This window comes from Cherax quadricarinatus, chromosome 57, assembly GCF_038502225.1.
Source record: "Cherax quadricarinatus isolate ZL_2023a chromosome 57, ASM3850222v1, whole genome shotgun sequence".
NCBI classification, from domain to species: Eukaryota; Metazoa; Arthropoda; class Malacostraca; order Decapoda; family Parastacidae; genus Cherax; species Cherax quadricarinatus.
Genome location: NC_091348.1, coordinates 9,966,992 through 9,993,024, shown reverse-complemented (window position 1 = coordinate 9,993,024; position 26,033 = coordinate 9,966,992). Strand labels below are relative to the sequence as shown.

At 37.9% G+C, this 26,033-nt stretch overlaps 1 protein-coding gene across 5 annotated transcripts in view; it reads right to left on the bottom strand.

Annotated features, from left to right (window-relative positions):
- Tmem63 (transmembrane protein 63) overlaps positions 1-26,033 on the bottom strand; it is a 249,443-nt gene that overhangs the window by 214,328 nt on the left and 9,082 nt on the right. For all 5 annotated transcript variants that reach the window (XR_011393591.1, XM_070097342.1, XM_070097339.1 and 2 more), the window contains exons 2-3: positions 17,378-17,575; positions 15,629-15,711 (exon numbers count right to left, since the gene is read on the bottom strand). Coding sequence is in view for 3 of the 5 variants with exons in the window: in XM_070097339.1 (XP_069953440.1) it covers positions 15,629-15,711; positions 17,378-17,575 (281 nt within the window). In the remaining 2 variants the exon portion in view is untranslated. The remainder of the gene's footprint in view (positions 1-15,628; positions 15,712-17,377; positions 17,576-26,033) is intronic.

Genomic DNA, 26,033 nt, shown 5'->3' with positions numbered 1-26,033 from the left:
CACTGTACCATTCACTCATATACCCTTATCTTACATATGGAATTTGTGCATGGGGATCAACAACATCCAACCACTTAAAACCCCTAATAACCCAGCAAAAGGCAGCAGTAAGAATGATAACAAATTCCCACTCCCACCAGCATACTCCACCAATTTTCAAAAGTCTGAATCTCCTTACCATTAAGAACATCCATACTTATTCATGTGCCTACTACATACACAGAATACACACAAATATAAACCCCCCATTCAAACTTTTCCTCACCAACCTAAACAGGACACATGACCACAACACAAGACACAGATTTCTTTTTGATATACCTCGTGTCCATATCACAGTGTAAAAACTCAATGCACATAAAGGGCCCCAAAATATGGAATTCATTACCAGAAGATATTAAAGTAACCCAGTCTGAAAATCAATTTAAGACTCTTCTTAAAAGCCACTTAATCACCCTAGACTAAATGCTAAATACTCAGTATACATTTACTCACCTATGTATTCCCACATCATAACTGAAACATTCACATTGAACCTTTTATCCATTGTTGACAGGAATATAATTGAATCATTGTTTTCACAAAAAGCATTTTTGAATATAAATATATCTTTGTATTATACAAATTTTGATTCATTTATAATTAATATTCTACTGTACAACTATGAAATAATTACTTTCCTACTGTACAACTATGATATACTCCTTAATGTTAAGTAGACTGTAAGCCAATAATGTTAAGTTGGCCCATAATGCCAAGGCATAACAGAGGCTCTCTTTGCATTGCAACCCACTATTGTATATACACAATCTCAATGTACTGTTTGCAAAGACATTAAATAAATAAATAAATAAATAAATAAATAAATCACTCCTCTTTCCTCCTGCCCCCACCCTCCTATAACCATAAACTTCTGCCCCACATTCTAATACTGCATTTTTAAAACTCGTCCAACCCTCTTCAACTCCCCCACTACTAATCTTTGCACTAGCCCACCTTTCTGCCAATAGTCGCTTATATCTCACCCAAACTTCCTCCTCCCTTAGTTTATAAAATTTCACTTCCCTCCTACTTGTTGTTGCCAATTTCCTCTTGTCCCATCTACCTCTTACTCTAACTGTAGCTACAACTAAATAATGATCCGATACACCAGTTGCCCCTCTATAAACATGTACATCCTGGAGCCTACCCATTAACCTTTTATCCACCAATACATAATCTAACAAACTACTTTCATTACGTGCTACATCATACCTTGTATATTTATTTATCCTCTTTTTCATAAAATATGTATTACTTATTACCAAATCTCTTTCTACACATAGCTCAATTAAAGGTTCCCCATTTACATTTACCCCTGGCACCCTAAATTTACCTACTACTCCCTCCCTAACATTTTTACCCACTCTAGTATTGAAATCCACAACCACAAGTACTCTCACACTTGGTTCAAAACTCCCCATGCATTCACTCAACATTTCCCAAAATCTCTCTCTCTCTCTCTCTCCTCTACACTTCTCTCTTCTCTAGGTGCATATATGCTTACTATAACCCACTTTTCACATCCAACCTTTATTTTACTCCACATAATCCTTGAATTAATACATTTATAGTCCCTCTTTTCCTGCCATATCTTATCCTTCAACATTATTGCTACTCCTTCTTTAGCTCTAACTCTATTTGAAACCCCTGACCTAATCCCATTTATTCCTCTCCACTGAAACTCTCCCACCCATTTCAGCTTTGTTTCGCTTAAAGCCAGGACATCCAGCTTCTTCTCATTCATAACATCCCCAATCATCTCTTTCTTATCATTTGCACAACATCCACGCACATTCAGACTTCCCACTTTGACAATTTTCTTCTTATTCTTTTTAGTAATCTTTACAGGAAAAGGGGTTACTAGCCCATTGTTCCCGGCATTTTAGTTGACTTTTAAAACACGCATGGCTTACGGAGGAAAGATTCTTATTCCACTTCCCCATGGATATAAAAGGAAAAGTAATAAGACCAAGAACTGTTAAGATAAAATCAAAGAAAACTCAGATGAGTGTGTATAAATAAACATGTACATGTATTTATTTATTTATTTATTTATTTATTTATTTATTTATTTACAATTTGAGCACACATACAGAGGTACAAAAAAAATACAGATAAGAGCAGCATGCCAAAGCCACTTATACTATGCATAGCATTACGGGCTGGCTTAAAATTAACTTAAGATTAACTAAGCAATGATGAAATCAGTGATAAAACATTAATGTAAACAGATTACTATAAAGCACAAGTGAGTATTACAAAGACAGGTCATATGGTTGCATGCATTGTTGTACATTCAGTCATATGGAGTATTCTGTTAGGTAGTGTATTTAAAAAATAATAAAGTTAGATTGGGTTTTAGATTTAACATTTATGTGATATAATTGTGAGAAACATTTAAGATATACAATTTATAAGGTTCAGTTATTCAGTATTTATTTGGTATTGGGTGAGTAAGTGATCTTTGAGAAGAGACTTGAATTTATAAACAGGTAGTGTTTCTTTTATATTTACAGGTAATGAATTCCAGATTTTAGGGCCTTTTATGTGCATTGAGTTTTTGCATAGTGTGAGATGGACACGAGGAACATCAAAGAGTGATCTGTGCCTTGTGTTATGGTCATGTGTTCTGTTGAGGTTGGCAAGGAGATGTTTGAGGGGAGGGTTAATATCAGAGTTAAGTGTTCTATGTATGTAATAGGTGCAGTAATAAGTATGGATGTTTTGTATGGTGAGTAGGTTTAGTGTATTGAATATTGGTGGAGTGTGCTGCCTGTAGTGAGAATTTGTTATCATTCTAACTGCAGCCTTTTGTTGGGTAATTAGTGGTCTGAGATGGTTAATTGTTGTTGAGCCCCATGCACAAATTCCATAGGTGAGATAGGGGTAAATAAGAGTGAGATATAGGGCCAGGAGGGCTGACTGTGGAGCATAGTACCGTATCTTCGATAGTATGCCTACAGTCTTGGAAATTTTCTTAGAAATTTGTTGTATATGTGTATGAAATTTGAGTCTATTATCAAGGTGGATTCCTAAGAATTTTCCCTCTGTTAGCTTTGTGATAGGTGATCCATTTATCATTATGTTAAGAGGGACATCTGTAGCTCTGTTACCAAACTGAATGAAGTAGGTTTTGTCAATGTTTAGTGTAAGTTTGTTAGTCCTCATCCAGGTAGATATTTTCTGTAATTCGGTATTTACAGTATTGGCTAGCGTGACTGGGCTCGGGTGGGAGAAGACGTATGTAGTGTCATCTGCAAAAAGTGTGGGTTTGAGTAATTGCGAAGCATTTGGTAGGTCATTTATGTATAGGAGAAAGAGAAGAGGGCCAAGGACACTTCCCTGTGGGACACCAACTGTAATTGGTTGTGCAGAAGAGTATGTGTAGTATGACCTAAGTGTAAGTAGAAGTAGCAAGACATACCTGTAATCTTGCATATTTATGAGACAGACAAAAGACACCAGCAATCCTACCACTATGTAAAACAATTACAGGCTTTTGTTTTACACTCACTTGGCAGGACAGTAGTACCTCCCTGGGTGGTTGCTGTCTACTAACCTACTACTTATTCCTCTATAATTTTTACAATCTCTTTTGTCCCCTTTCCCTTTATATAAAAGGACTATACATGCTATGCAGTAATTACAATTTTGTTAAAGCTGAATTATAAATACAATACAGTATAATCTTTTATCTTAGTTTTCTCATATTCATTGCTATATCATATACAGTTGATTTTATGCATTATTTGGAAGAGTTGGTCAAGAGATTGTAGACTTAATAATAATTATGTTGATCTATTGATTTCCTTGGGTAGTGGCACAGTCATGGCTTGTATGTGATCAATGACATGTAGTAGCTCAATTTACACCACTATCTTCCCTCCCCTACTTAAGCCTAGGCATGCAATTACCCCTCACCAAAATTTCCCCCACACAGTATGGCCAGGCACTTTAATAGCCTCATAACAGTGTAGAGAGAATATGTATTGTGGAAGATATGATGGAAAAGATTGAGGGACTGCAAGACAGGGAAGGGCATATGAGGAGAAAGTGTAAAAAAGGGACTCATCTGAGTACAGTTAAACCCCATAATATGCAGGAATTAGGTTCCTGGCAGCAACACATGAATCTTGAAGCTGCAGATAATAGTAAATTTTACAGATCACACACACTTTAATGCTTTTTTTTATCACCTCTTTAAATACAACTCAAAACAGCTTAATAATGACATTCACAAGGAAATATAAGCTTGTCCTTCAAGGAATTCTATAGTTATCCATTTCTGGGATCATGCATCAAGCACAAAAATAAAGAGCACCAAGAAAAAACTTTAATAAACATGGTTATCTAAGAAATGGCCTTAGTAAGACTTTTGTACTCTATTCAAATCACACCAAGTATTAAACACCTGAATTCTGGGGTCTAACTTAAAAAAAAAAAAAAATACCGTAAATGAAATTAAGTACAAATTATGGCTCGAGATGACCCCCCCCCCCCCATCATAACATGGGTGTCAATGGAAAATAAGGTTCCTAGAAAAGACACTCAAGTTACAAATGACTTCCAGGAATGTATCTCATTCGTAAGTTAGGGTTTTACTGTTTATTTATTTATTTATTTATTTAATAATTTGAACATACATACAGAGGTACAAAAAAAAATACAGGTAAAAGCAGCATGCCAGAGCCACTTGCATGCATAGCATTACGGGCAGGCTTAAAATTAACTTAAGATTAACTAAGCAATAATGTAATCAGTGATAAAACATTATTGTCAACAGATAACAATAAAGCACAAATGAGTATTACAAAGACAGGTCATATGGTTGCATGCATTGCTGTACATTCAGAGAATGGAGTATTCTGTTAGGTAGTGTATTTAAAAAATAACAAAGTTAGATTGGGTCTTAGGTTTAACATTTATGTAATATAATTGAGAGAAACATTTAAGATATACAATTTATAAGGTTCAGTTATTCAGTATTTATTTGGTTTTGGGTGAGTAAGTGATCTTTGAGAAGAGACTTGAATTTATAAACAGGTAGTGTTTCTTTTATATTTACAGGTAATGAATTCAAGATTTTAGGGCCTTTTATGTGCATTGAGTTTTTGCATAGCGTGAGATGGAGACGAGGAACATCTGATCTGTGCCTTGTGTTATGGTCATGTGTTCTGTTGAGGTTGGCAAGGAGATGTTTGAGGGGAGGGTTAATATCAGAGTTAAGTGTTCTATGTATGTAATAGGTGCAGTAATAAGTATGGATGTTTTGTATGGTGAGTAGGTTTAGTGTTTCGAATATTGGTGGAGTGTGCTGCCTGTAGTGGGAATTTATCATCATTCTGACTGCAGCCTTTTGTTGTGTAATTAGTGGTCTGAGATGGTTAATTGTTGTTGAGCCCCATGCACAAATTCCATAGGTGAGATAGGGATAAATAAGAGAGTGATATAGGGCCAGGAGGGCTGACTGTGGAACATAGTACCATATCTTCGATAGTATGCCTACAGTCTTGGAAATTTTCTTAGAAATTTGTTGTATATGTGTATGAAATTTGAGTCTATTATCAAGGTGGATTCCTAAGAATTTTCCCTCTGTTAGCTTTGTGATAGGTGATCCATTTATCATTATGTTAAGAGGGACATCTGTAGCTCTGTTACCAAACTGAATGAAGTAGGTTTTGTCAATGTTTAGTGTAAGTTTGTTAGTCCTCATCCAGGTAGATATTTTCTGTAATTCGGTATTTACAGTATTGGCTAGCATGACTGGGCTCGGGTGAGAGAAGACGTATGTAGTGTCATCTGCAAATAGTGTGGGTTTGAGTAATTGCGAAGCATTTGGTAGGTCATTTATGTATAAGAGAAAGAGAAGAGGGCCAAGGACACTTCCCTGTGGGACACCAACTGTAATTGGTTGTGCGGAAGAGTTTGCCCCATTTGCGTACACATATTGGCTTCTGTTGCTGAGGTATGACTTTAGGTAGTTGAGGGAGTGCCCTCTTATACCATAGTGTGACAATTTTATGTGGAGCAAGTCATGGTCAACTGTATCAAAAGCTTTACGTAAGTCAATGAAGATCCCCAGTGGGACTTCTTTTTTCTCTATTGCAGTGTATATATGTTCTAGCATGTGTATAATAGCATCATTAGTATTTTTATTAGGCCTGAATCCAAATTGGCAGGGGTTGAGTATGTTTTGGGAGATGAGGTAGGAGTAGATTCGTTTATGAATTAATTTTTTGAAGATTTTTGAGAGAGGGTGTAAGTTGGATATTGGCCTATAGTTATTCAACTTTGTTTGGTCTCCTCCTTTGTGGATCGGGGTGACCCTTGCTATTTTGAGAACTGTAGGGAAGGTGGAGGATTCAATGGATTTGTTAAAGAGTGTTGCAATGATTGGTGATAGCACTTGTGACACTTTTTTGTATATAAAGGGTGGTAAGGTATTTAAATCTCCTGCCTTGTTTTAAAGTGCGTTGATAATAAGGGAGACTTCGTATGGGTTAGTCGGAGCTAGGAACAGTGTGTTCGGGTAGTTGCCAGTGAGGTAGTCATTTGGTGGGGTATCTGAGCTTGGGATTTTATTGGCAAGGTTTTGTCCTATAGTGGAGAAGAAATCATTGAGTCTGTTTGCTGTTTCTGTTGGTGGGAGTTGGGGTTCATCTGATTTTGCTAATTTTATTTCGCTATTTCGTGATATCTTTTTTGTTCCTAGAATTTCTGATAGGGTTTTCCAGGTCTTTTTTATATCACCTCGTAAGTTGGATAATCTGTTCTCATAATACAATTTTTTTGCCCTTCTTATCAGGCTGGTTAGGATTGACGAGTAACGTTTTGTTTGCTCTCTGGTTATGTGACCCATTCTGTACTGTTTTTCATATAGGTGTTTTTTTATTTATGGATTTGAGAATGCTGGGTGTTAGCCAGGGACTGTTCAGTCTCTTAGCTGTCATCTGTTTAGTTTTTTTAGGGCAGTGCTTGTTATAGAGGTATTGGGTCTTTTTTAGAAAATTATTAATACATTCGTCAATATCTGTATAGATTTCTAGCTCAGTGTGCCAGTCAATGTTTGTTACTGCTGTTGTGAAGTTATTAATGGCTGCCTCATTGTGAAGTCTGAAGGTGACTTTAGTAGTGTCTTAGGGTAATTTACCAAGAGTTGTTATGAGGAAAGTAGGGTAGTGGTCTGTGGTATTATCTGTGATTATGCCTGATTTTAAAGGGGATATGGTGTTGGTCCAGATGTGGTCAAGTAGGGAAACACTAGTCTCTGTAATTGTTGTAGGTTTTGTTACTGTTGGTAGCAACATGCAGTTAATCATTGTGTTTGTGAATTCAGTAACGTGTGGGTCTTGGTCTTGCAGGAGATTTATATTGAAGTCACCTGAGAGTAATAAGTGATCTTTGTTCATGCGTGCATCAGTTATCATACTTCCTAGGTTTTGACTAAATGGCTAATGTTTGACTGTGGAACTCTGTAGATGTTTATCACTGTGAGAGGTTTTTGTAGGTATTTGGATTTGAATTTAGCTATTATATATTCCCCATGTTCATCCCTTGTGCAAGTATTAGTGATACATTCTAGTTGGTCTGAGTAGTATATAGTTGTGCCACCCCCTTGTTGGTCTGGCCTACAGTTGTTTATGGCTGTGTAACCAGGAATGACATAGACATCAGTAGTATCAGGCTTTAGCCAGGTTTCAGTTAGTGTAATGATGGACATATTGGCATGCTATGAGGTCATCATAATGCTTGCTTAAAGATCTGATTTTTTTTTTTTTTTTTCAACAAGTAGTTAAAGACAGTTATGTTGTTGTTGGCTCTGAGGAGTGCCTTTGATTGTTCTGCTATGTAATTACAGTAACTGTTTGATTCATTTAAGTCATTAAATAAGAGGTTGGTATCAGGATCAATGCTTGTAATCATAAGATTTGTAGTGAATCTATAGTTAGAATTAAGTAAAAAACAAAGTAAATAGTCTAAAGCTAAAAAATAGCACCTGAATTATTTAACAAATGTAAAAATAATGAGCTAAGGTAGTTTTTTTAAAGCTAAAATGAAGGAGACAATATAAAAGGGACTAAAATAATTTGTGGTGAACAAATAAAGTGATGATCAAATAATGGAGCTTGGGAATGTGTGTAGCAATAAAGAAACAAACTCAAATCTGAAAAGCCTTCACAACTGAATTCACTAAAAAAAAATATTAGAAATCTGTTAAAATTAAATCCAAAACTGAGACTTTTTGGAAGCTTCTATATATCGGATACATATTTGGGTTGCCCCAAAGATTTTAATTCTCTATACTTATAATAATTCTCCATGGGGAAGTGGAACAGAATTCTTCCTCCGTAAACCATGCGTGTCATAAGAGGCGACTAAAATGCTGGAAGCAAGGAGCTAGTAACCCATTCTCCTGTATATATTACTAAATTTAAAAGGCGAAACTTTCATTTTTCCTTTTGGGCCACCCCGCCTCGGTGGGATATGGCCGGTGTGTTGAAAAAAAGAAGACTTATAATAATCGAGTCAAGAGGGGCCTGTAAATAACTAATGACTGAGTGAAGAGAAAAACATCTTTGTCTACTGTAAAGGTGGAACTGCTGAAAAAGAAGGAAAGGAGTGGTCTGTGTCAGGTGTTTGTTTTTTGTTTTTTTGTTTGTTTTTAGTTTTTTGTTTTTTTGTTGCTTTTTGTCTGTTGTTTGCTTGCTGCTGTTTGTTGTTTTATGTTTTTATTGTTTTTGAAGAGTAGCAATTTCTTACCAAGCCACATAAGAACATAAAGAAGGAACACTGCAACAGGCCTACTGACCCATGTGAAGCAGGTCCATGTTCTCCCCCCAGATTAGCCCAATGACCCACCTAGTCAGGTCACTTCAATTTAAGGAAGGAGCATGCCATCAGACCTAGTAGCACAAGCTAGTCAGGTCCAACTCACACCCACCCCCACCCACTCATGTATTTATCTAACCTATTTTTAAAACCACACAACGTTTTAGCCTCAATAACTGTACTCGGGAGTTTGTTCCACTCATCCACAACTCTATTACCAAACCATTGCTTTTCTATATCCTTCCTGAATCTCAATTTTTCCAACTTGAAATCATTCCTGCGAGTCCTGTCTTGGCTGGAAATTTTCAGCACGCTATTCACATCCCCTTTATTTATTCCTGTTTTCCATTTATACACCTCAATCATATCCCCTCTAATTCTACGCCTTTTGTGAGAGTGCAGATTCAGGGCCTTCAGTTTATCCTCATAGGGGAGATTTCTGATACATGGAATGAACTTTGTCATCCTCCTCTGTACATTTTCCAATGCATTTATATCCATTCTGTAATACGGTGACCAGAACTGTGCAGCATATCTAAAGGCCTAACCAAGTATATATAGAGTTGAAGAACAACCTGAGGACTTCTATTATTTATATTTCTAGATATGAAGCTAAGGATTCTGTTAGCTTTATTGCGAACACTAATGCACTGTTGTCTTGGTTTTAGATTACTGCTAACCAGAACTCGTAAATCCTTTTTGCAATCAGTAGCATCAAGATCCACATTATTTAGTTACATGTGGCATGGTTATTTTCCTGTCCAACATTTAGAACTTTGCATTTGTCTATATTAAACTGTATCTGCCACTTTTCTGACCACTGCATCAGTCTATTCGAATCATCCTGGAGTGCTCTAGTATCATTAGAATGAATTGGCCGGCCTATTTTGGTGTCATCAGCAAATTTGCTTATGTCGCTATTTATTCCCTCATCTATGTCGTTTATGTAAATTGTGAACAACAAGATGCCCAACACTGACCCCTGCAGAACACCACTTTTGACATGCCCCCATTCTGATTTCTTCCCATTTATGCAAACTCTCTGCTGCCTATTTGTCAGCCATGTCTCTACCCAGGAAAAAATTTCTCCTATCCTGTGTGCCTCAAGTTTCTTCACATGAACCCTATACTCAAGATCTGGATTTGCTAATACAGTGTGTGTATGTATGTATGTATGTATGTATATATGTATGTATGTATGTATGTATGTATGTGTATATATATATATATATATATATATATAATATATATATATATATATATATATATATATATATATATATATATATATATATATATATATATATATATATATATATATATATATATATATATATATATATATATATATCTTATATATAAAATCTTACGAAAATGTTAAGATTATTTTTCTGATTGTTTTAGTCCAACCCCCCCAAAAAAAAAATTTTTTTTTGCCATCAATACTTACCGAGATATAGAACCGTGAAGTTGGCAGAAAATGAGCCGCATATGGCAACAGAGGTGGCTGCCGCTCACCCGGTAAATTTTGGTTTACTTGTATTCGAAGGTTTCTTCTTATTTTCACTATTTTATTTTTCACATAACTTATGTGGCCTGTAAGACCAAAGTATGGTGCAATGTTCATATATACATTCGTTGAATGTAACACAATTATAGCAAAAACACTAGTATCATCATATTGTTTACAAAACCTGTTTACACAAACATAAAAAATTTTTTATTACAATTGTTCTATAATATATATATATATAGATGTACAATCACTGGACACTTTCCTACAACTGCTGCAGCTTGTGGAATTCTTTGAAACATAGGTGTATGCACAATGGTGTTTTACACTCCTCACACATAAAACGAGTGTCTCTGCGTTTTTGTGGGCGTTTTGTGGTATGTGCACAGACATAACACCTCTTCCGGGCATTTTTCTTGAAAGCAGTAGCAGGCAGTGGTATGGGGTAGTGATCACCAGGCCTCAGACGAGATGGCATGTGTTGGTGATTCTGTGGGCGCTGGTCTATTGCAAATGTTGTTCCTTGGTACTTGAATATTATTTGTCTGAAAACTGACAAACAAAATTCACCACATTTGGGTTTGTTGTTGGTCTTCAACTTATACATATTATAAGCATTCAGCATGGAAATGTCAAGAATATGGAAAAAGAGTTTTATGTCCCATTTATAAATCTTGTGAACACAATCAGCCAACCCAATCTGTATGTCACATTTGTCCACTAAGCACATATTGAGGTTGTAATCCATCACAGTTGCAGGTTTTACAATGGGTTCATTGGTCCCTCTATCCTGCTTGCCACTGTCTACCATTTCATGTCGGTGAACTGATGTCAACAGTGTGACATCACATTTGTCATGGCACCAAAATGCCATGATGTCATTGGCAGCAAACACCTGAACATCACCTCTATGAGTGCCAGCATCGAACCTAGGCATATGCTTACGATTTCCATGCACTGTACCACACACATCTGTCATGTTCACTCGCAAGAAATCACTGAGTAAAGGGCCTGTGTACCAGTTGTCAGTAAATAAAATATGCCCCTTACCAAGATATGGTTCCATCATTGTTCTAACCACATCACCAGAGATACCCAGTAACTTCCTGGTATCTTGCAATGTTTTACTGCCAGTGTACACAATTATATCCAAAACCAGACCACTTTTGCAATCACACAGTACAAATAACTTTATACCAAAGCATTTCCTCTTGCTTGGTATGTACTGCTTGAATGACAGTCTGCCTTTGAACAAAATAAAAGACTTATCATCAATTCCTGAACATACAGCACTTTTGTTTCAGGTACATGATCTTATGTAACCTGTTGATTGTTTTGTCTGAAAAAGCATACATAACAGTAGCACTCTATTCACTGGTTGTCACCGAAAGCTATATCAGGCAGTCTGTCGACCAGTATGTGTTGACACATTAAGCATCAAAGAACAGGTACATCTCTGCCACAGTTGTGTCTTATGGTAACCTGTTGCTTCTGTCAGGCCTTGTTTTGTCTGAAAAGTGTAGCATACATAACAGTAGCACAAATCTATTCACTGGTAAAATGTCACCGAAAGCTGGGGTTGATATCAGGCAGTCTGTCGACCAGTATGTGTTGACACTGTGCTTATACACGGGGCATAAGCATTATTGTGGCAAAGAACAGGTACATCTCTGCCACAGTTGTGTCCTTCCACTGGTGTAGGCATGATCTTAGTGAAAGAATTGTGTTTGCCATGGTGTACTCAAAGTATATATTGCTTTCCCTGACAATAATGTCCATCAGGGGTTCATCGAAGAATAACTGAAAGCATTCCAGTTCAGTAGCATTGTTCTCAAGTGTACATGATGGCCGTATTCCACTTTGTGTTTCATCAAAGTGATAGGGATTGGGAACAAAATTGTCACCTTGCTGCCAATCCCAGATGCAGTCTGCTGGTGGGTACTGGATATTTACAGGTTGTGGTTGTGGATGTTGTGGGAGCGTGGGGTTGGTTGAGGCTGGTTGTGGCTGTGCTGAGTTAGCATCATGGGTAGTAGCGTGGCCCGCTCCTGGTGCCACATGACTCATGCCACCACCACTATCACCACCACCACCTGCTGCCCCACGCACATCATTCATCCCCATTGTAACAATATCGTCATCTTCACTAGCGGTTCATGGTGTAGGGCCACAGGACGTACTCTGAGATTTACTCCTACCCCTTGGAACAACAAATGATACACTACCAGAACGCATGCTACATTGTATATACTGCCGCTTCACTGGAGAATATTCACCCTCACTGTCGCAACTAGAACTGCTTTCAATAGCTTTGAAATCACTATCACAATCACTTTCACTGCTCACATTTGAGTCTTGTACACGGGCAAATAGTTTCCTCTTTCGTCCTGGTACAGGTGAACGTGAATGAGATGGCCCAGCACTAGAGGTGGAAGGTTGAGGGTCATCTGGATTTTCATCACTAATTACATTATCCTGGGCGCTGCTTTCGGTCACACCCACTCCAAAACTATAAAATTCACTTTCACTGGCACTTCCATCACTGTTAGAGCTATCACTTGGGAACAAAAGACCTCCAATCCACTGAGGAGTGAGGTACTTCTTATTGCGAGGCATGGTGAAAATGGACTACCAAGATGGCATTCCCACAATGCACCACTGAGTCCCCGATTTTTTTCACAGGGTGCACACCCACCACTCAGACCCATTCTCTCTCATGTAGGCCTACCAGCTTTCTCCTGCTTGATTTGAAGCCGCTAGAATTTGTGCGTATAAATACGTCAAACACGGTGGCTCGTAAGACGTATATATACGACCGAAAGTCAAAGGGTTAAAGAGGAATCAAATTATGATTTTTTATATACATATTTACTGTGGTCAGTATTACATATTTTATTCTAGCTTTGCAACATGAATGATCATATTCAAGAAAATCTTGTAAACTACTGGTAACTAAATCTTAGTCCCAAAGGTGCAGGATTTGAGGGTCTGTACGTGTATATACTGTGCTATTCATATTAAATGAAGTACAGTACACATTTTATTTCTAATGTTACTGAAGGATCATCCCCCATCTAAAAGCATACACAGAAATTAAGTCAGTGCTTGGTGTACGAAGAATGGTTATAATAATATCCATTAATTTTTAAAGGAGCGGACCAGTAAGCCAGCAGAAGGCCTCGGTCAGATGACCAAAAGCTCCAGTGGTGGTCAGCATATGACTAAGATTCGTGTCAGGAAACACTTGTCCTGTTTCCTGACAAACCTCACTTGACCTAACCTAGTGCTTGGTGTTCTGTACCAACCAGTCAACTTAACTATGCTACATTTTTCTAAAACTCTGTCTGGGTCATTAAAAAAAAAAAAAAAAAAAAAAAGGCAAGCTGAAGAAATAGAAGAAAAAAGGTCAAAAGGTAGAAAAAATGGCTAATAATACAAATTAGAAAAAGGGAATAAATGAAACAAAAAGACTGAGAAAAGAAAGTAACCCCTTGACACTTGATCTTAAAAAAAAAAAAATTCAACGAGAGTCAGTCAAAGCTATCAGTCAGGCAACTAAATGAATGTACATAATTTTACTAATTAGGATCTGTGCTAATTATTCTGTTCTGGGTATAAACAAATAAGACTGAATATGACTACAAAATTCAGACTTCCCACTTTGACAATTTTCTTCTTCTTATTCTTTTTAGTAATCTTTACAGGAAAAGGGGTTACTAGCCCATTGTTCCCGGCATTTTAGTTGACTTTTACAACACGCATGGCTTACGGAGGAAAGATTCTTATTCCACTTCCCCATGGATATAAAAGGAAAATTAATAAGACCAAGAACTATTAAGATAAAATCAAAGAAAACTCAGATGAGTGTGTATAAATAAATGTGTACATGTATGTGTAGTGTGACCTAAGTGTAAGTAGAAGTAGCAAGACATGCCTGTAATCTTGCATATTTATGAGACAGACAAAAGACATCAGCAATCCTACCATCATGTAAAACAATCACAGGCTTCGTTTTACACTCACTTGGCAGGACGGTAGTACCTCCCTGGGTGGTTGCTGTCTACCAACCTACTACTACTACTACTACTACTACTACTACTTGGGACCTGACGATCTGTTGGAGTGTGAGCAGGGTAATATTTAGTGAAGGGATTCAGGGAAACCGGTTATTTTCATATAGTCGGACTTGAGTCCTGGAAATGGGAAGTACAATGCCTGCACTTTAAAGGAGGGGTTTGGGATATTGGCAGTTTGGAGGGATATGTTGTGTATCTTTATATGTGTATGCTTCTAGACTGTTGTATTCTGAGCACTTCTGCAAAAACAGTGATAATGTGCGAGTGTGGTGAAAGTGTTGAATGATGATGAAAGTATTTTCTTTTTGGGGATTTTCTTTCTTTTTTGGGTCACCCTGCCTCGGTGGGAGACGGCCGACTTGTTGAAAAAAAAAAAAAATGACTACACAGTATGCATGACTCAAAATCGTAACGACACGATTGCAAACAAACAATACCACAGGCGGGGATTGAACTTATGGTTAGTGAGTCTTAAAACTCCAGTCAGCTTGCCACTGGGCCAGCTGACTACAAGATTCATCTGTAAAAACTTGCATCTGTAGTCACAGTGGTGCATATGCTAACCTTCCTATGGTGTATTAATATACCTAGTTGGATGAATCTCACTATATCCAGTTGGCCCAGTGGCTAACACATCAGTCTGGAGTTTTACAGCTCACTAATCACGAGTTCAAGCCCTGCCCGTGGTATTTTTTTTTCACAGTACATATAAGCAAAATGATAATGGACTATTACTCCTAATTCTAATACTTTCTCTTATACATCTTACAATATTCATAATTATTATAAACAGATAAATTTTACAATTTTACAGGTACTGGGATACTGTATATAAAATCCAAGATTTTGACAGACATACAAGAAAAATGACTGATATTTCAAGTATACATTACACAAGACAACTGACCAATTTCTGTCTGCCAAAACTTAGAGCAAAATCTAATACTGTATCTTCACCCCTCAAAATAAAGCATTAATGTGCATCAGAGCCTATTTTACAGGCACAGAAGTTCAACAAGGCAAATGCCTCACCAGAGAAACTCGAACAACTTTTCTGCAGGATGGGCATGGGGTGCATAATAAAGATGTTAAACTAAGATTAAACTCAATCTTGAACTAAACAAAAATAGCTCGTTGACACAAGTGCTTTTATTAGTAAAGTACATACCTGCTCTCATACTTCTGAACGAGTGCCAAACGCCCATAATTCCAGGCCTTTTTTCGTAGTACAGTGAACAAGCACAGCAGCAGCTAGTAAAAAGGGGATAAATGTACTTTTTAATCAATAGATGAAAGTACCTAATTATGAAAATATGTTTCAAAATTATATGACTTGCCAAGTCCGTCAATTTTTTTAGCAATCATTCCAACACTACGGGAATACTTAAGATTATTTAATACAGTGGACCCCCGGATTACGTAGTCGTCGGATTTCGTAATATTCGGAATAAGTAACGTTTTTCGTCAAAATACTGGCTCGGTGATCGTCACTGAACTCGGCAATAGTCATTCATCCCAAACGTGTCTGTGCACCGAGACACCATTTACAGCCTGTGTGCCATTGTTTATCAGCAAATGAGGACGATCCCATGCGTTCATACGATACATTTTGCATTATTCCATTCTTTTTAGTGCTTGCAACTGCTAAATAAGCCACCGCAGGCCAAAAGAAAGCTCCTAGTGCCAGACCTTTGGTAAGGAAGGTGATAAACATGATAGAATTCAAGAAAGAACACACCAGCCTGGGTACTTCCCCACACACACACTAGCCAGGGTACTACCCCCACACACGTTTTGTTTTGAGTGGGACTTGTGCATGAGTGAATAGAATCATCAAAGCTTATTGCTTGGGTAGCACTGAAAATTGGGTTGGACAAATATTCTGTTAGTGGGATGGTTTGTGAAGGACCTGCCTAGTATGGGCCAACAGGCCTGCTGCAGTGTTCCTGCTTTCTTATGTTCTTATGTACACCAGCTGAGGAAATTTGCTTCAGAGGAGGAGAAAGAGAGAGGGAAGACGGTGCCTTCTTTGAAGATTAAGAACATTTGTGCAAAGTGGAGTGAGGTGCAAACATTTGTGGAGGAACATCACCCTAACCCTCTCCCCTCCTCCCATCTTCCATACACCAACAAGAATCTTCAATAAAGGTAAGTGTGATATTATTGTTTTATACTCGATTTTGCATTCTTTTCAGTATATAAATCTATATTTAATCTATAAAAAAATAATTTTTGTTAATACTTTCGGGTGTCTGGAACAGATTAATAGGATTTACATTATTTCTTAAAGGGAAAATTAATTCGGAAATCGTCAGATTCGGGTTTAGTCACTCTCTCTGGAACAGATTACGAAAACCGGGGGTCCACTGTACTTAACTTGTATCATTTTAAATTGTATATTGTCATCCAAGTTAAATATGGGGCCCAGTCTATAGACCTATTACATGTACGTATACAGTACCTCTGCAATTTCTTGACTAGTGCACACAGGATGGATATGGGCTACATAAAACTTCAAAACTATGTCAAGTAGATAACTGTAGTAAATGAAAGATTATAAATTGACAAAACTGTTGTTTTGGATTATGTACAAGTAAATTAGTGAAAAAATATACTTTTGATAGAATCCTTGTGATGGAATGTGAAACCTGAATTTTGAACTATGATTTGGTGTACAATACAGTGCGATTTATAGAAATTATTTTTTAAATGTTGCACTTTCCATTTTACAAGGAAAAACGTAACATGCTGCTTAAAATTTTTGAAAACTTATTCACTTGCATATGATGCAAAATATTTTTAAAACCTAAATGGGTAATCATTTACAAGTAGCAGCTTATTTCTTCTGCTAAACAAAAATATACTGGTTAATTTATAAAATACTGCAAAAGAAAAAAAAAATATGAAAGATACTTACAATCCAGCCTAAGAAGTTAATTAATAAATTTTCAGGAATTCCCTCATATCCACCATAAATTAAATGAGTTTTGTTTTTGATAACATATTGATTACAGCTATATTTGTCTGGTTTGTCCTGAAAGTAAGGGTAGTCTTCCCCATCTGAAGGTACTGAAGGTGGATACACTGTTGGAAATGCTGTGGGTGCAGTGTCCATCTGCAAGTAAAATACTATCAATAAATTTTTCCTGTAAATCTTTTGCATATTTGAAAATATTATATGCACAGGTGCATGAATAAACAAGCACCCATTCCCTGACCCCTTCAACCTTTTCTTCTCTCTCACCAAAACTCTTGTCACCATGTATCACATCACCCTCCTACTCATACCCCTCATGCCAAGCCAGTTACCCACTCCCTTCCCTCTCCACACCACTCTGTCTCACTTTTTTTTTTCTGAATCATTTTCTTTCCCTTCACCTCACCAACCTGCATTTACATAAAAACAGCCACCCACAAAGAAACAGCCCTCAAACAATCTGCCAGGTACACCCCATTCCATCCCACCCCAACCCTGCCTCTCACCCACTGGAAATATATCACGCTGACTCTGTAAGTTATCCTAACAGTGTAATATAAATTTTTAAGTGCCCATAATATGTGTGCCCTAAAGAACATTGTAAAAAAAAAATTGTATGTTGTGTACTGAAGGTAAGTATTTATACTTAACTTCAGTAGCAAAGACTCCAACCCATTAACTACCACCCTTCCCTGTCCCATCCACAGCTCACAACACACACAGACCAACCAACCAGCACTGACACAGCTGTGACCTGTAAGGAGCCAAGACCTGGGCAACAGGGAGGACTCAAAGGATTGCAAGTACAGTAGACCCCCGGTTAACGAACTTTTTTCATTCCAGTAGTATGTTCAGGTGCCAGCACTGACCGAATTTTTTCCCATAAGGAATACTGTGAAGTAGATTAGTCCATTTCAGACCCCCAAACATACACGTACAAACGCACTTACATAAATACGCTTACATAATTGGTCACATTTGGAGGTGATCGTTAAGCGGGGGTCCACTGTACATGGGAAAGCAGACAGCAGAAGACCTGAAAGTCCATACTGAGGTTACCTACAGAAAAAGAGATCACTATTTGTTTCTAGATTAAGAACTATCACATATTATCTAGGTGTCTAAGTGAAGGAGACATAAGCAGAAGGCTTTCTCCACACTCTCCACTCCCTCCAGCCACTGTTGATATAATAATGGATAGGGGAAAATATACCATACATATTGGAAAAATGGTATGGAATTTACAGGAGAAAAGGAACTGCATAGACAACATAAACTACAACTACCTCTACTACATTAGTACTGTTACTATCTTTACTACTTGTGTTACTTCATTGCCACTCCCAGAGCTGTATGTACCAATGGTTCCACTTTTGATTACCGCCAGTTCTGCTATGACTATCACAACCCACAGAAAAATACACAAACATGGATGGCATCACAAACTAAACAAGTGAGCTCAGCAGCAGAATAACTGAATATAAGCCACACACAATTGTCATATGAGGATGACTTACAAGACTAACAACAGATACCATCTTTCATATGGGATTACCACATACAGATTATTACATTCATTGGGAGTGCTAAGTCTGTTGGAGGTCATAAGACCTGGGAAAATGAAAAGCAATCATACTTGATTTAAGGAATTGGACCTGTCTAATTCCTTTGATTAATTGGTGTCAGTCTCTCTCCTGCACAGCACCCTCAATTATGCTGTAAGAGGTAAATTTTGGCCTAGATATGAGAGAATGGGTCTGTTTGGTGAGTGTGCATAGTATAAAAAGAATCCTGCTCCATGAAGCACATGGGAAAAGCAAACCCCTGATTGTGTTTGGTTTAAAATAGTGACTAAGGTGTTTTCTAAGATGGTTTTTATGGTTCTACTGGCTCATTTATTTACATCAAGTGATAGAATGGAAGACATAATAGTGAGATAGGGATGATTTTGGTCAGTTTCAGGACCAGAAGTAGCTTGAAATAGGGCTCACAGTAGCAGAAATATTATATTTTTGACAATTTTCCTGAGGAAGCATAAGACCACCCTTGCTCTGTTTATGAGCTTTTACTAGGCCTACTTCAATGATTTGGACATAGTAGTTGGGTGTACATGCCAAAAGCCCCTTGTATGCAGAGCATTATGGGCAGGCTTAAAATTAAAGATGATCAATTTACTGTATGTTGTCTTGAAGTTTTAAGATTTAAGTAATTGGGAGAATTATTGGTAATATTAAATATTGAGTGTTGATTATTTAGTCCTGGGCATGTAAGTGGTTTTTTAGAAGAGTCTATGTATATAGTCTATGTACATAGTAGGCACATGAGTAAGTGTGGATGTTCTTAATGGTGAGCAAATTTAGACTTTTTTATTTTATTTATTTATTTTGTCATTGCAAACAGTAGGGGTCGTCCTCGAAAGGGTTGGAGAGAGGGGGTAAAGGAGGTTTTGTGGGCAAGGGGCTTGGACTTCCAGCAAGCGTGCGTGAGCGTGTTAGATAGGAGTGAATGGAGACGAATGGTACTTGGGACCTGACGATCTGTTGGAGTGTGAGCAAGGTAATATTTAGTGAAGGGATTCAGGGGAACCGGTTATTTTCATATAGTCGGACTTGAGTCCTGGAAATGGGAAGTACAATGCTTGCACTTTAAAGGAGGGGTTTGGGATATTGGCAGTTTGGAGGGATATGTTGTGTATCTTTATATGTGTATGCTTCTAAACTGTTGTATTCTGAGCACCTCTGCAAAAACAGTGATAATGTGTGAGTGTGGTGAAAGTGTTGAATGATGAAAGTATTTTCTTTTTGGGGATTTTCTTTCTTTTTTGGGTCACCCTGCCTCGGTGGGAGACGGCCAACTTGTTGAAAAAAAAAAAAAAAAAAAAAAAAGCAAACAGTACATTGAGATTTTGTATTTACAATAGTGGGTTGCAATGCAAAGAGAGCCTCTATTATGCCTTGGCATTATGGGCCAACTTAACATTATTGGCTTACAGTCTACTTAACACTAAGGAGTACATCATAGTTGTACAGTAGGAAAGTAATTATTTCATAGTTGTACAGTAGAATATTAATTATAAATGAATCAAAATTTGTATAATACAAAGATATATTTATATTCAAAAATGCTTTTTGTGAAAACAATGATTCAATTATATTCCTGTCAACAATGGATAAAAGGTTCAAAGTGATTGTTTCAGTTATGATGTGGAAGTACATAGGTGAGTGTGTACAGAGTATTTCACATTTAATCTAGGGTGATTAAGTGGCTTTTGAGAAGAGTCTTAAATTGATTTTCAGACTGGGTTACTTTAATATCTTCTGGTAATGAATTACATATTTTGGGGCCCTTTATGTGCATAGAGTTTTTACACAGTGTGATATGGACATGAGGTATATCAAAAAGAGATCTGTGTCTTGTGTTGTGGTCATGTGTCCTGTTTAGGTTGGTGAGAAGTTTGAGTGGAGGGTTTATATTTGCGTGTATTGTTCTGTGTATGTAGTAGGCACATGAATAAGTATGGATGTTCTTAATGGTGAGCAGATTCAGACTTTTGAAAATTGGTGGAGTATGCTGGTGAGAGTGGGAATTTGTTATCATTCTTACTGCTGTCTTTTGCTGGGTTATTAGGGGTTTTAGGTGATTGGATGTTGTTGATCCCCATGCACAAATTCCATATGTAAGATAAGGGTATATGAGTGAATGGTACAGTGCCAGGAGAGCTGATTGTGGAACCTAGTACCTTATCTTTGATAGTATGCCTACAGTCTTGGAGATTTTCTTGGTGATTTGTTGTGTGTGTGTCCGGAACTTAAGGCTACTGTCAAGGTGGATACCTAGGAATTTTCCCTCTGAGAGTCTTGTGACTGATGATCCATTTAGCGTTATGATAATTGGATAATTTGCAGCTTTGTTTCCAAACTGGATGAAATAGGTTTTATCAGTGTTCAGGGTAAGTTTGTTAGTCATTATCCAGGCAGATATTTTCTGTAATTCAGCATTCACTGTGTTTGCTAGTATGACTGTGTTTGGGTCAGAAAAGACATATGAAGTGTCATCTGCAAATAATATGGGTTTGAGTAGCTGTGATGCATTCAGTAGATCATTGATGTAGATGAGAAAGAGGAGTGGCCCAAGGACGCTTCCTTGTGGGACTCCTACTGTGATTGGTTGGGTGGAAGAGTTTGCATCATTTGCATACACATATTGAGTTCTGTTACTAAGGTATGATTTTATTTATTTTATTTATTTATTTAATAATTTGAACATACATACAGAGGTACAAAAAATACAGGTAAGAGCAGCATGCCAAAGCCACTTGTATGCATAGCATTACGGGCAGGCTTAAAATTAACTTAAGAGTGGCCTCTGATACCATAGTGCATTAATTTGGAGTACAGCAGTTCATGGTCGACTGTATCGAAAGCTTTATATAAATCAATGAAAATGCCCAGCGGGACTTCTTTCTTTTCAAGTGCGGTGGAGTATGGTATCGCAAGTGGGAATTTATCATCATTCTGATTGCAGCCTTTTGCTGGGTTATTAGAGGCCTTAGATGATTTGATGATGTTGATCCCCACGCACAAATGCCATATGTGAGATAAGGGTAGATAAGTGAATGATACAGTGCAAGGAGAGCTGATTGTGGAACATAGTACCATATCTTTGATAGTATGCCTACCGTCTTAGAGATTTTCTTGGAAATTTGTTGTATATGTGTCTGGAATTTGAGGCTACTGTCTAGGTGGATTTCTAGGAATTTTCCCTCTGTGAGTCTTGTGATGGGTGATCCATTTATTGTTATGTTAAGTGGAACATTTGCAGCTCTGGTCCCAAATTGAATGAAATAGGTTTTGTCAGTATTTAGGGTAAGTTTATTCATCATCATCATCATCCAGGCAGATATTTTCTGCAATTCAGCATTGATAGTGTTGGCAAGTATGGCTGGGTTTGGGTGTGAGAAGACATATATAGTGTCATCTGCAAATAATATGGGTTTGAGTAGCTGTGATGCATTCAGTACGTCATTGATGTAGATGAGATAGAGGAGTGGTCCTAGGACACTTCCCTGTGGGACTCCTACTGTGATTGGTTGTGTGGAAGAATTGCACCATTTGCATACACGTATTGGCTTCTGTTACTAAGGTATGACTTTAGGTAGTTGAGGGAGTGGCCTCTTATACCATAGTGTGTTAATTTAGTGTGCAGCAGTTCATGGTCGACTGTATCAAAAGCTTCACGAAAGTCAATGAAAATTCCCAGTGGGACTTCTTTCTTCTCGACAGCAGTATATATTAGTTCTAGCATGTGTATAATAGCATCATTTGTGCTTTTATAAAGTTATCTACAGCTGTTTCATTATGCAGTCTGAAGTTAACTTTAGTAATTATGCAGTCTGAAGGTAACTTTAGTATTGTCTTGGTGCAATTTACCTAGGTTGGTTATGAGAAAGGTAGGGTAGTGGTCTGTGGTGTGTCTGTGATTATGCCTGATTTTAAAGGGGGTTATGGTGTTAGTCTAGATATGGGGATGTTGGGATGCCCAAAACCATTGTTATATTTTATCTGAGAAACAGGGTTAAACTTCAGTTTTTTTGTGTGTGATGATGATGGGTACATGACTAGTGAACAGAGAACAGGTGGCTTTAGTGGCTGGAATGCATAGTGTTTATTTGGGGCAGTTTTTAAATTGGAATTTGTTGAATTTTGTGAGAAAGTGGCCAAATTACTGACTTCTGTGCACTTTATAGGGAGTTATGATAGTTGAATGGACAGTTACTTGTGATCATTTGAGAGAATGTAAGCAATATTAATGAAATAGGCTATTTTAAGCCAATGGAAATGACTAAAATTTTTTTATTATTATTATTATCACACTGGCCGATTCCCACCAAGGCAGGGTGGCCCAAAAAAGAAAAACTTTCACCATCATTCACTCCATCACTGTCTTGCCAGAAGGGTGCTTTACACTACAGTTTTTAAACTGCAACATTAACACCCCTCCTTCAGAGTGCAGGCACTGTACTTCCCATCTCCAGGACTCAAGTCCGGCCTGCCGGTTTCCCTGAACCCCTTCATAAATGTTACTTTGCTCACACTCCAACAGCACGTCAAGTATTAAAAACCATTTGTCTCCATTCACTCCTATCAAACACGCTCACGCATGCCTGCTGGAAGTCCAAGCCCCTCGCACACAAAACCTCCTTTACCCCCTCTCTCCAACCTTTCCTAGGCCGACCCCTACCCCGCCTTCCTTCCACTACAGACTGATACACTCTTGAAGTCATTCTGTTTCGCTCCATTCTCTCTACATGTCCGAACCACCTCAACAACCCTTCCTCAGCCCTCTGGACAACAGTTTTGGTAATCCCGCACCTCCTCCTAACTTCCAAACTACGAATTCTCTGCATTATATTCACACCACACATTGCTCTCAGACATGACATCTCCACTGCCTCCAGCCTTCTCCTCGCTGCAACATTCATCACCCATGCTTCACACCCATATAAGAGCGTTGGTAAAACTATACTCTCATACATTCCCCTCTTTGCCTCCAAGGACAAAGTTCTTTGTCTCCACAGACTCCTAAGTGCACCACTCACTCTTTTCCCCTCATCAATTCTATGATTCACCTCATCTTTCATAGACCCATCTGCTGACACGTCCACTCCTAAATATCTGAATACATTCACCTCCTCCATACTCTCTCCCTCCAATCTGATATTCAATCTTTCATCACCTAATCTTTTTGTTATCCTCATATTATTATTATTACAATCAAGGGGGAAGCGCTAAACCCGGAGGATTATACAGCGCCTCATTCAGGCTTAATTTGGGGAACTGGAGCACAGATCCAATTCCCTAAATCAAGAGCCCCTCACCAACATCAAGGAACCTCCCTTGAGGGGTGTTATCCTCATAACCTTACTCTTTCCTGTATTCACCTTTAATTTTCTTCTTTTGCACACCCTACCAAATTCATCCACCAATCTCTGCAACTTCTCTTCAGAATCTCCCAAGAGCACAGTGTCATCAGCAAAGAGCAGCTGTGACAACTCCCACTTTGTGTGTGATTCTTTATCTTTTAACTCCACGCCTCTTGCCAAGACCCTCGCATTTACTTCTCTTACAACCCCATCTATAAATATATTAAACAACCACGGTGACATCACACATCCTTGTCTAAGGCCTACTTTTACTGGGAAATAATTTCCCTCTTTCCTACATACTCTAACTTGAGCCTCACTATCCTCGTAAAAACTCTTCACTGCTTTCAGTAACCTACCTCCTACACCATACACTTGCAACATCTGCCACATTGCCCCCCTATCCATCCTGTCATATGCCTTTTCCAAATCCATAAATGCCACAAAGACCTCTTTAGCCTTATCTAAATACTGTTCACTTATATGTTTCACTGTAAACACCTGGTCCACACACCCCCTACCTTTCCTAAAGCCTCCTTGTTCATCTGCTATCCTATTCTCCGTCTTACTCTTAATTCCTTCAATAATAACTCTACCATACACTTTACCAGGTATACTCAGCAGACTTATCCCCCTATAATTTTTGCACTCTCTTTTATCCCCTTTGCCTTTATACAAAGGAACTATGCATGCTCTCTGCCAATCCCTAGGTACCTTATCCTCTTCCATACATTTATTAAATAATTGCACCAACCACTCCAAAACTATATCCCCACCTGCTTTTAACATTTCTATCTTTATCCCATCAATCCCGGCTGCCTTACCCCCTTTCATTTTACCTACTGCCTCACAAACTTCCCCCACACTCACAACTGGCTCTTCCTCACTCCTACAAGATGTTATTCCTCCTTGTCCTATACACGAAATCACAGCTTCCCTATCTTCATCAACATTTAACAATTCCTCAAAATATTCCCTCCATCTTCCCAATACCTCTAACTCTCCATTTAATAACTCTCCTCTCCTATTTTTAACTGACAAATCCATTTGTTCTCTAGGCTTTCTTAACTTGTTAATCTCACTCCAAAACTTTTTCTTATTTTCAACAAAATTTGTTGATAACATCTCACCCACTCTCTCATTTGCTCTCTTTTTACATTGCTTCACCACTCTCTTAACCTCTCTCTTTTTCTCCATATACTCTTCCCTCCTTGCATCACTTCTACTTTGTAAAAACTTCTCATATGCTAACTTTTTCTCCCTTACTACTCTCTTTACATCATCATTCCACCAATCGCTCCTCTTCCCTCCCGCACCCACTTTCCTGTAACCACAAACTTCTGCTGAACACACTAACACTACATTTTTAAACCTACCCCATACCTCTTCGACCCCATTGCCTATGCTCTCATTAGCCCATCTATCCTCCAATAGCTGTTTATATCTTACCCTAACTGCCTCCTCTTTTAGTTTATAAACCTTCACCTCTCTCTGACTAAAAATAGGACTCAAAGTGGGTAAAATTGCTGATGTGCAAAGTGCACCTAAACGAACAACTTTGCTGAGTAATTCCTTAAATTTTCCATCAAATATATTTTTGGTCCAAATACCTTCAGAAAAAGTTCTCTGCTATTTCAGATTTGTTTTTTTTAATTGTGACACTGTCAGCACTTT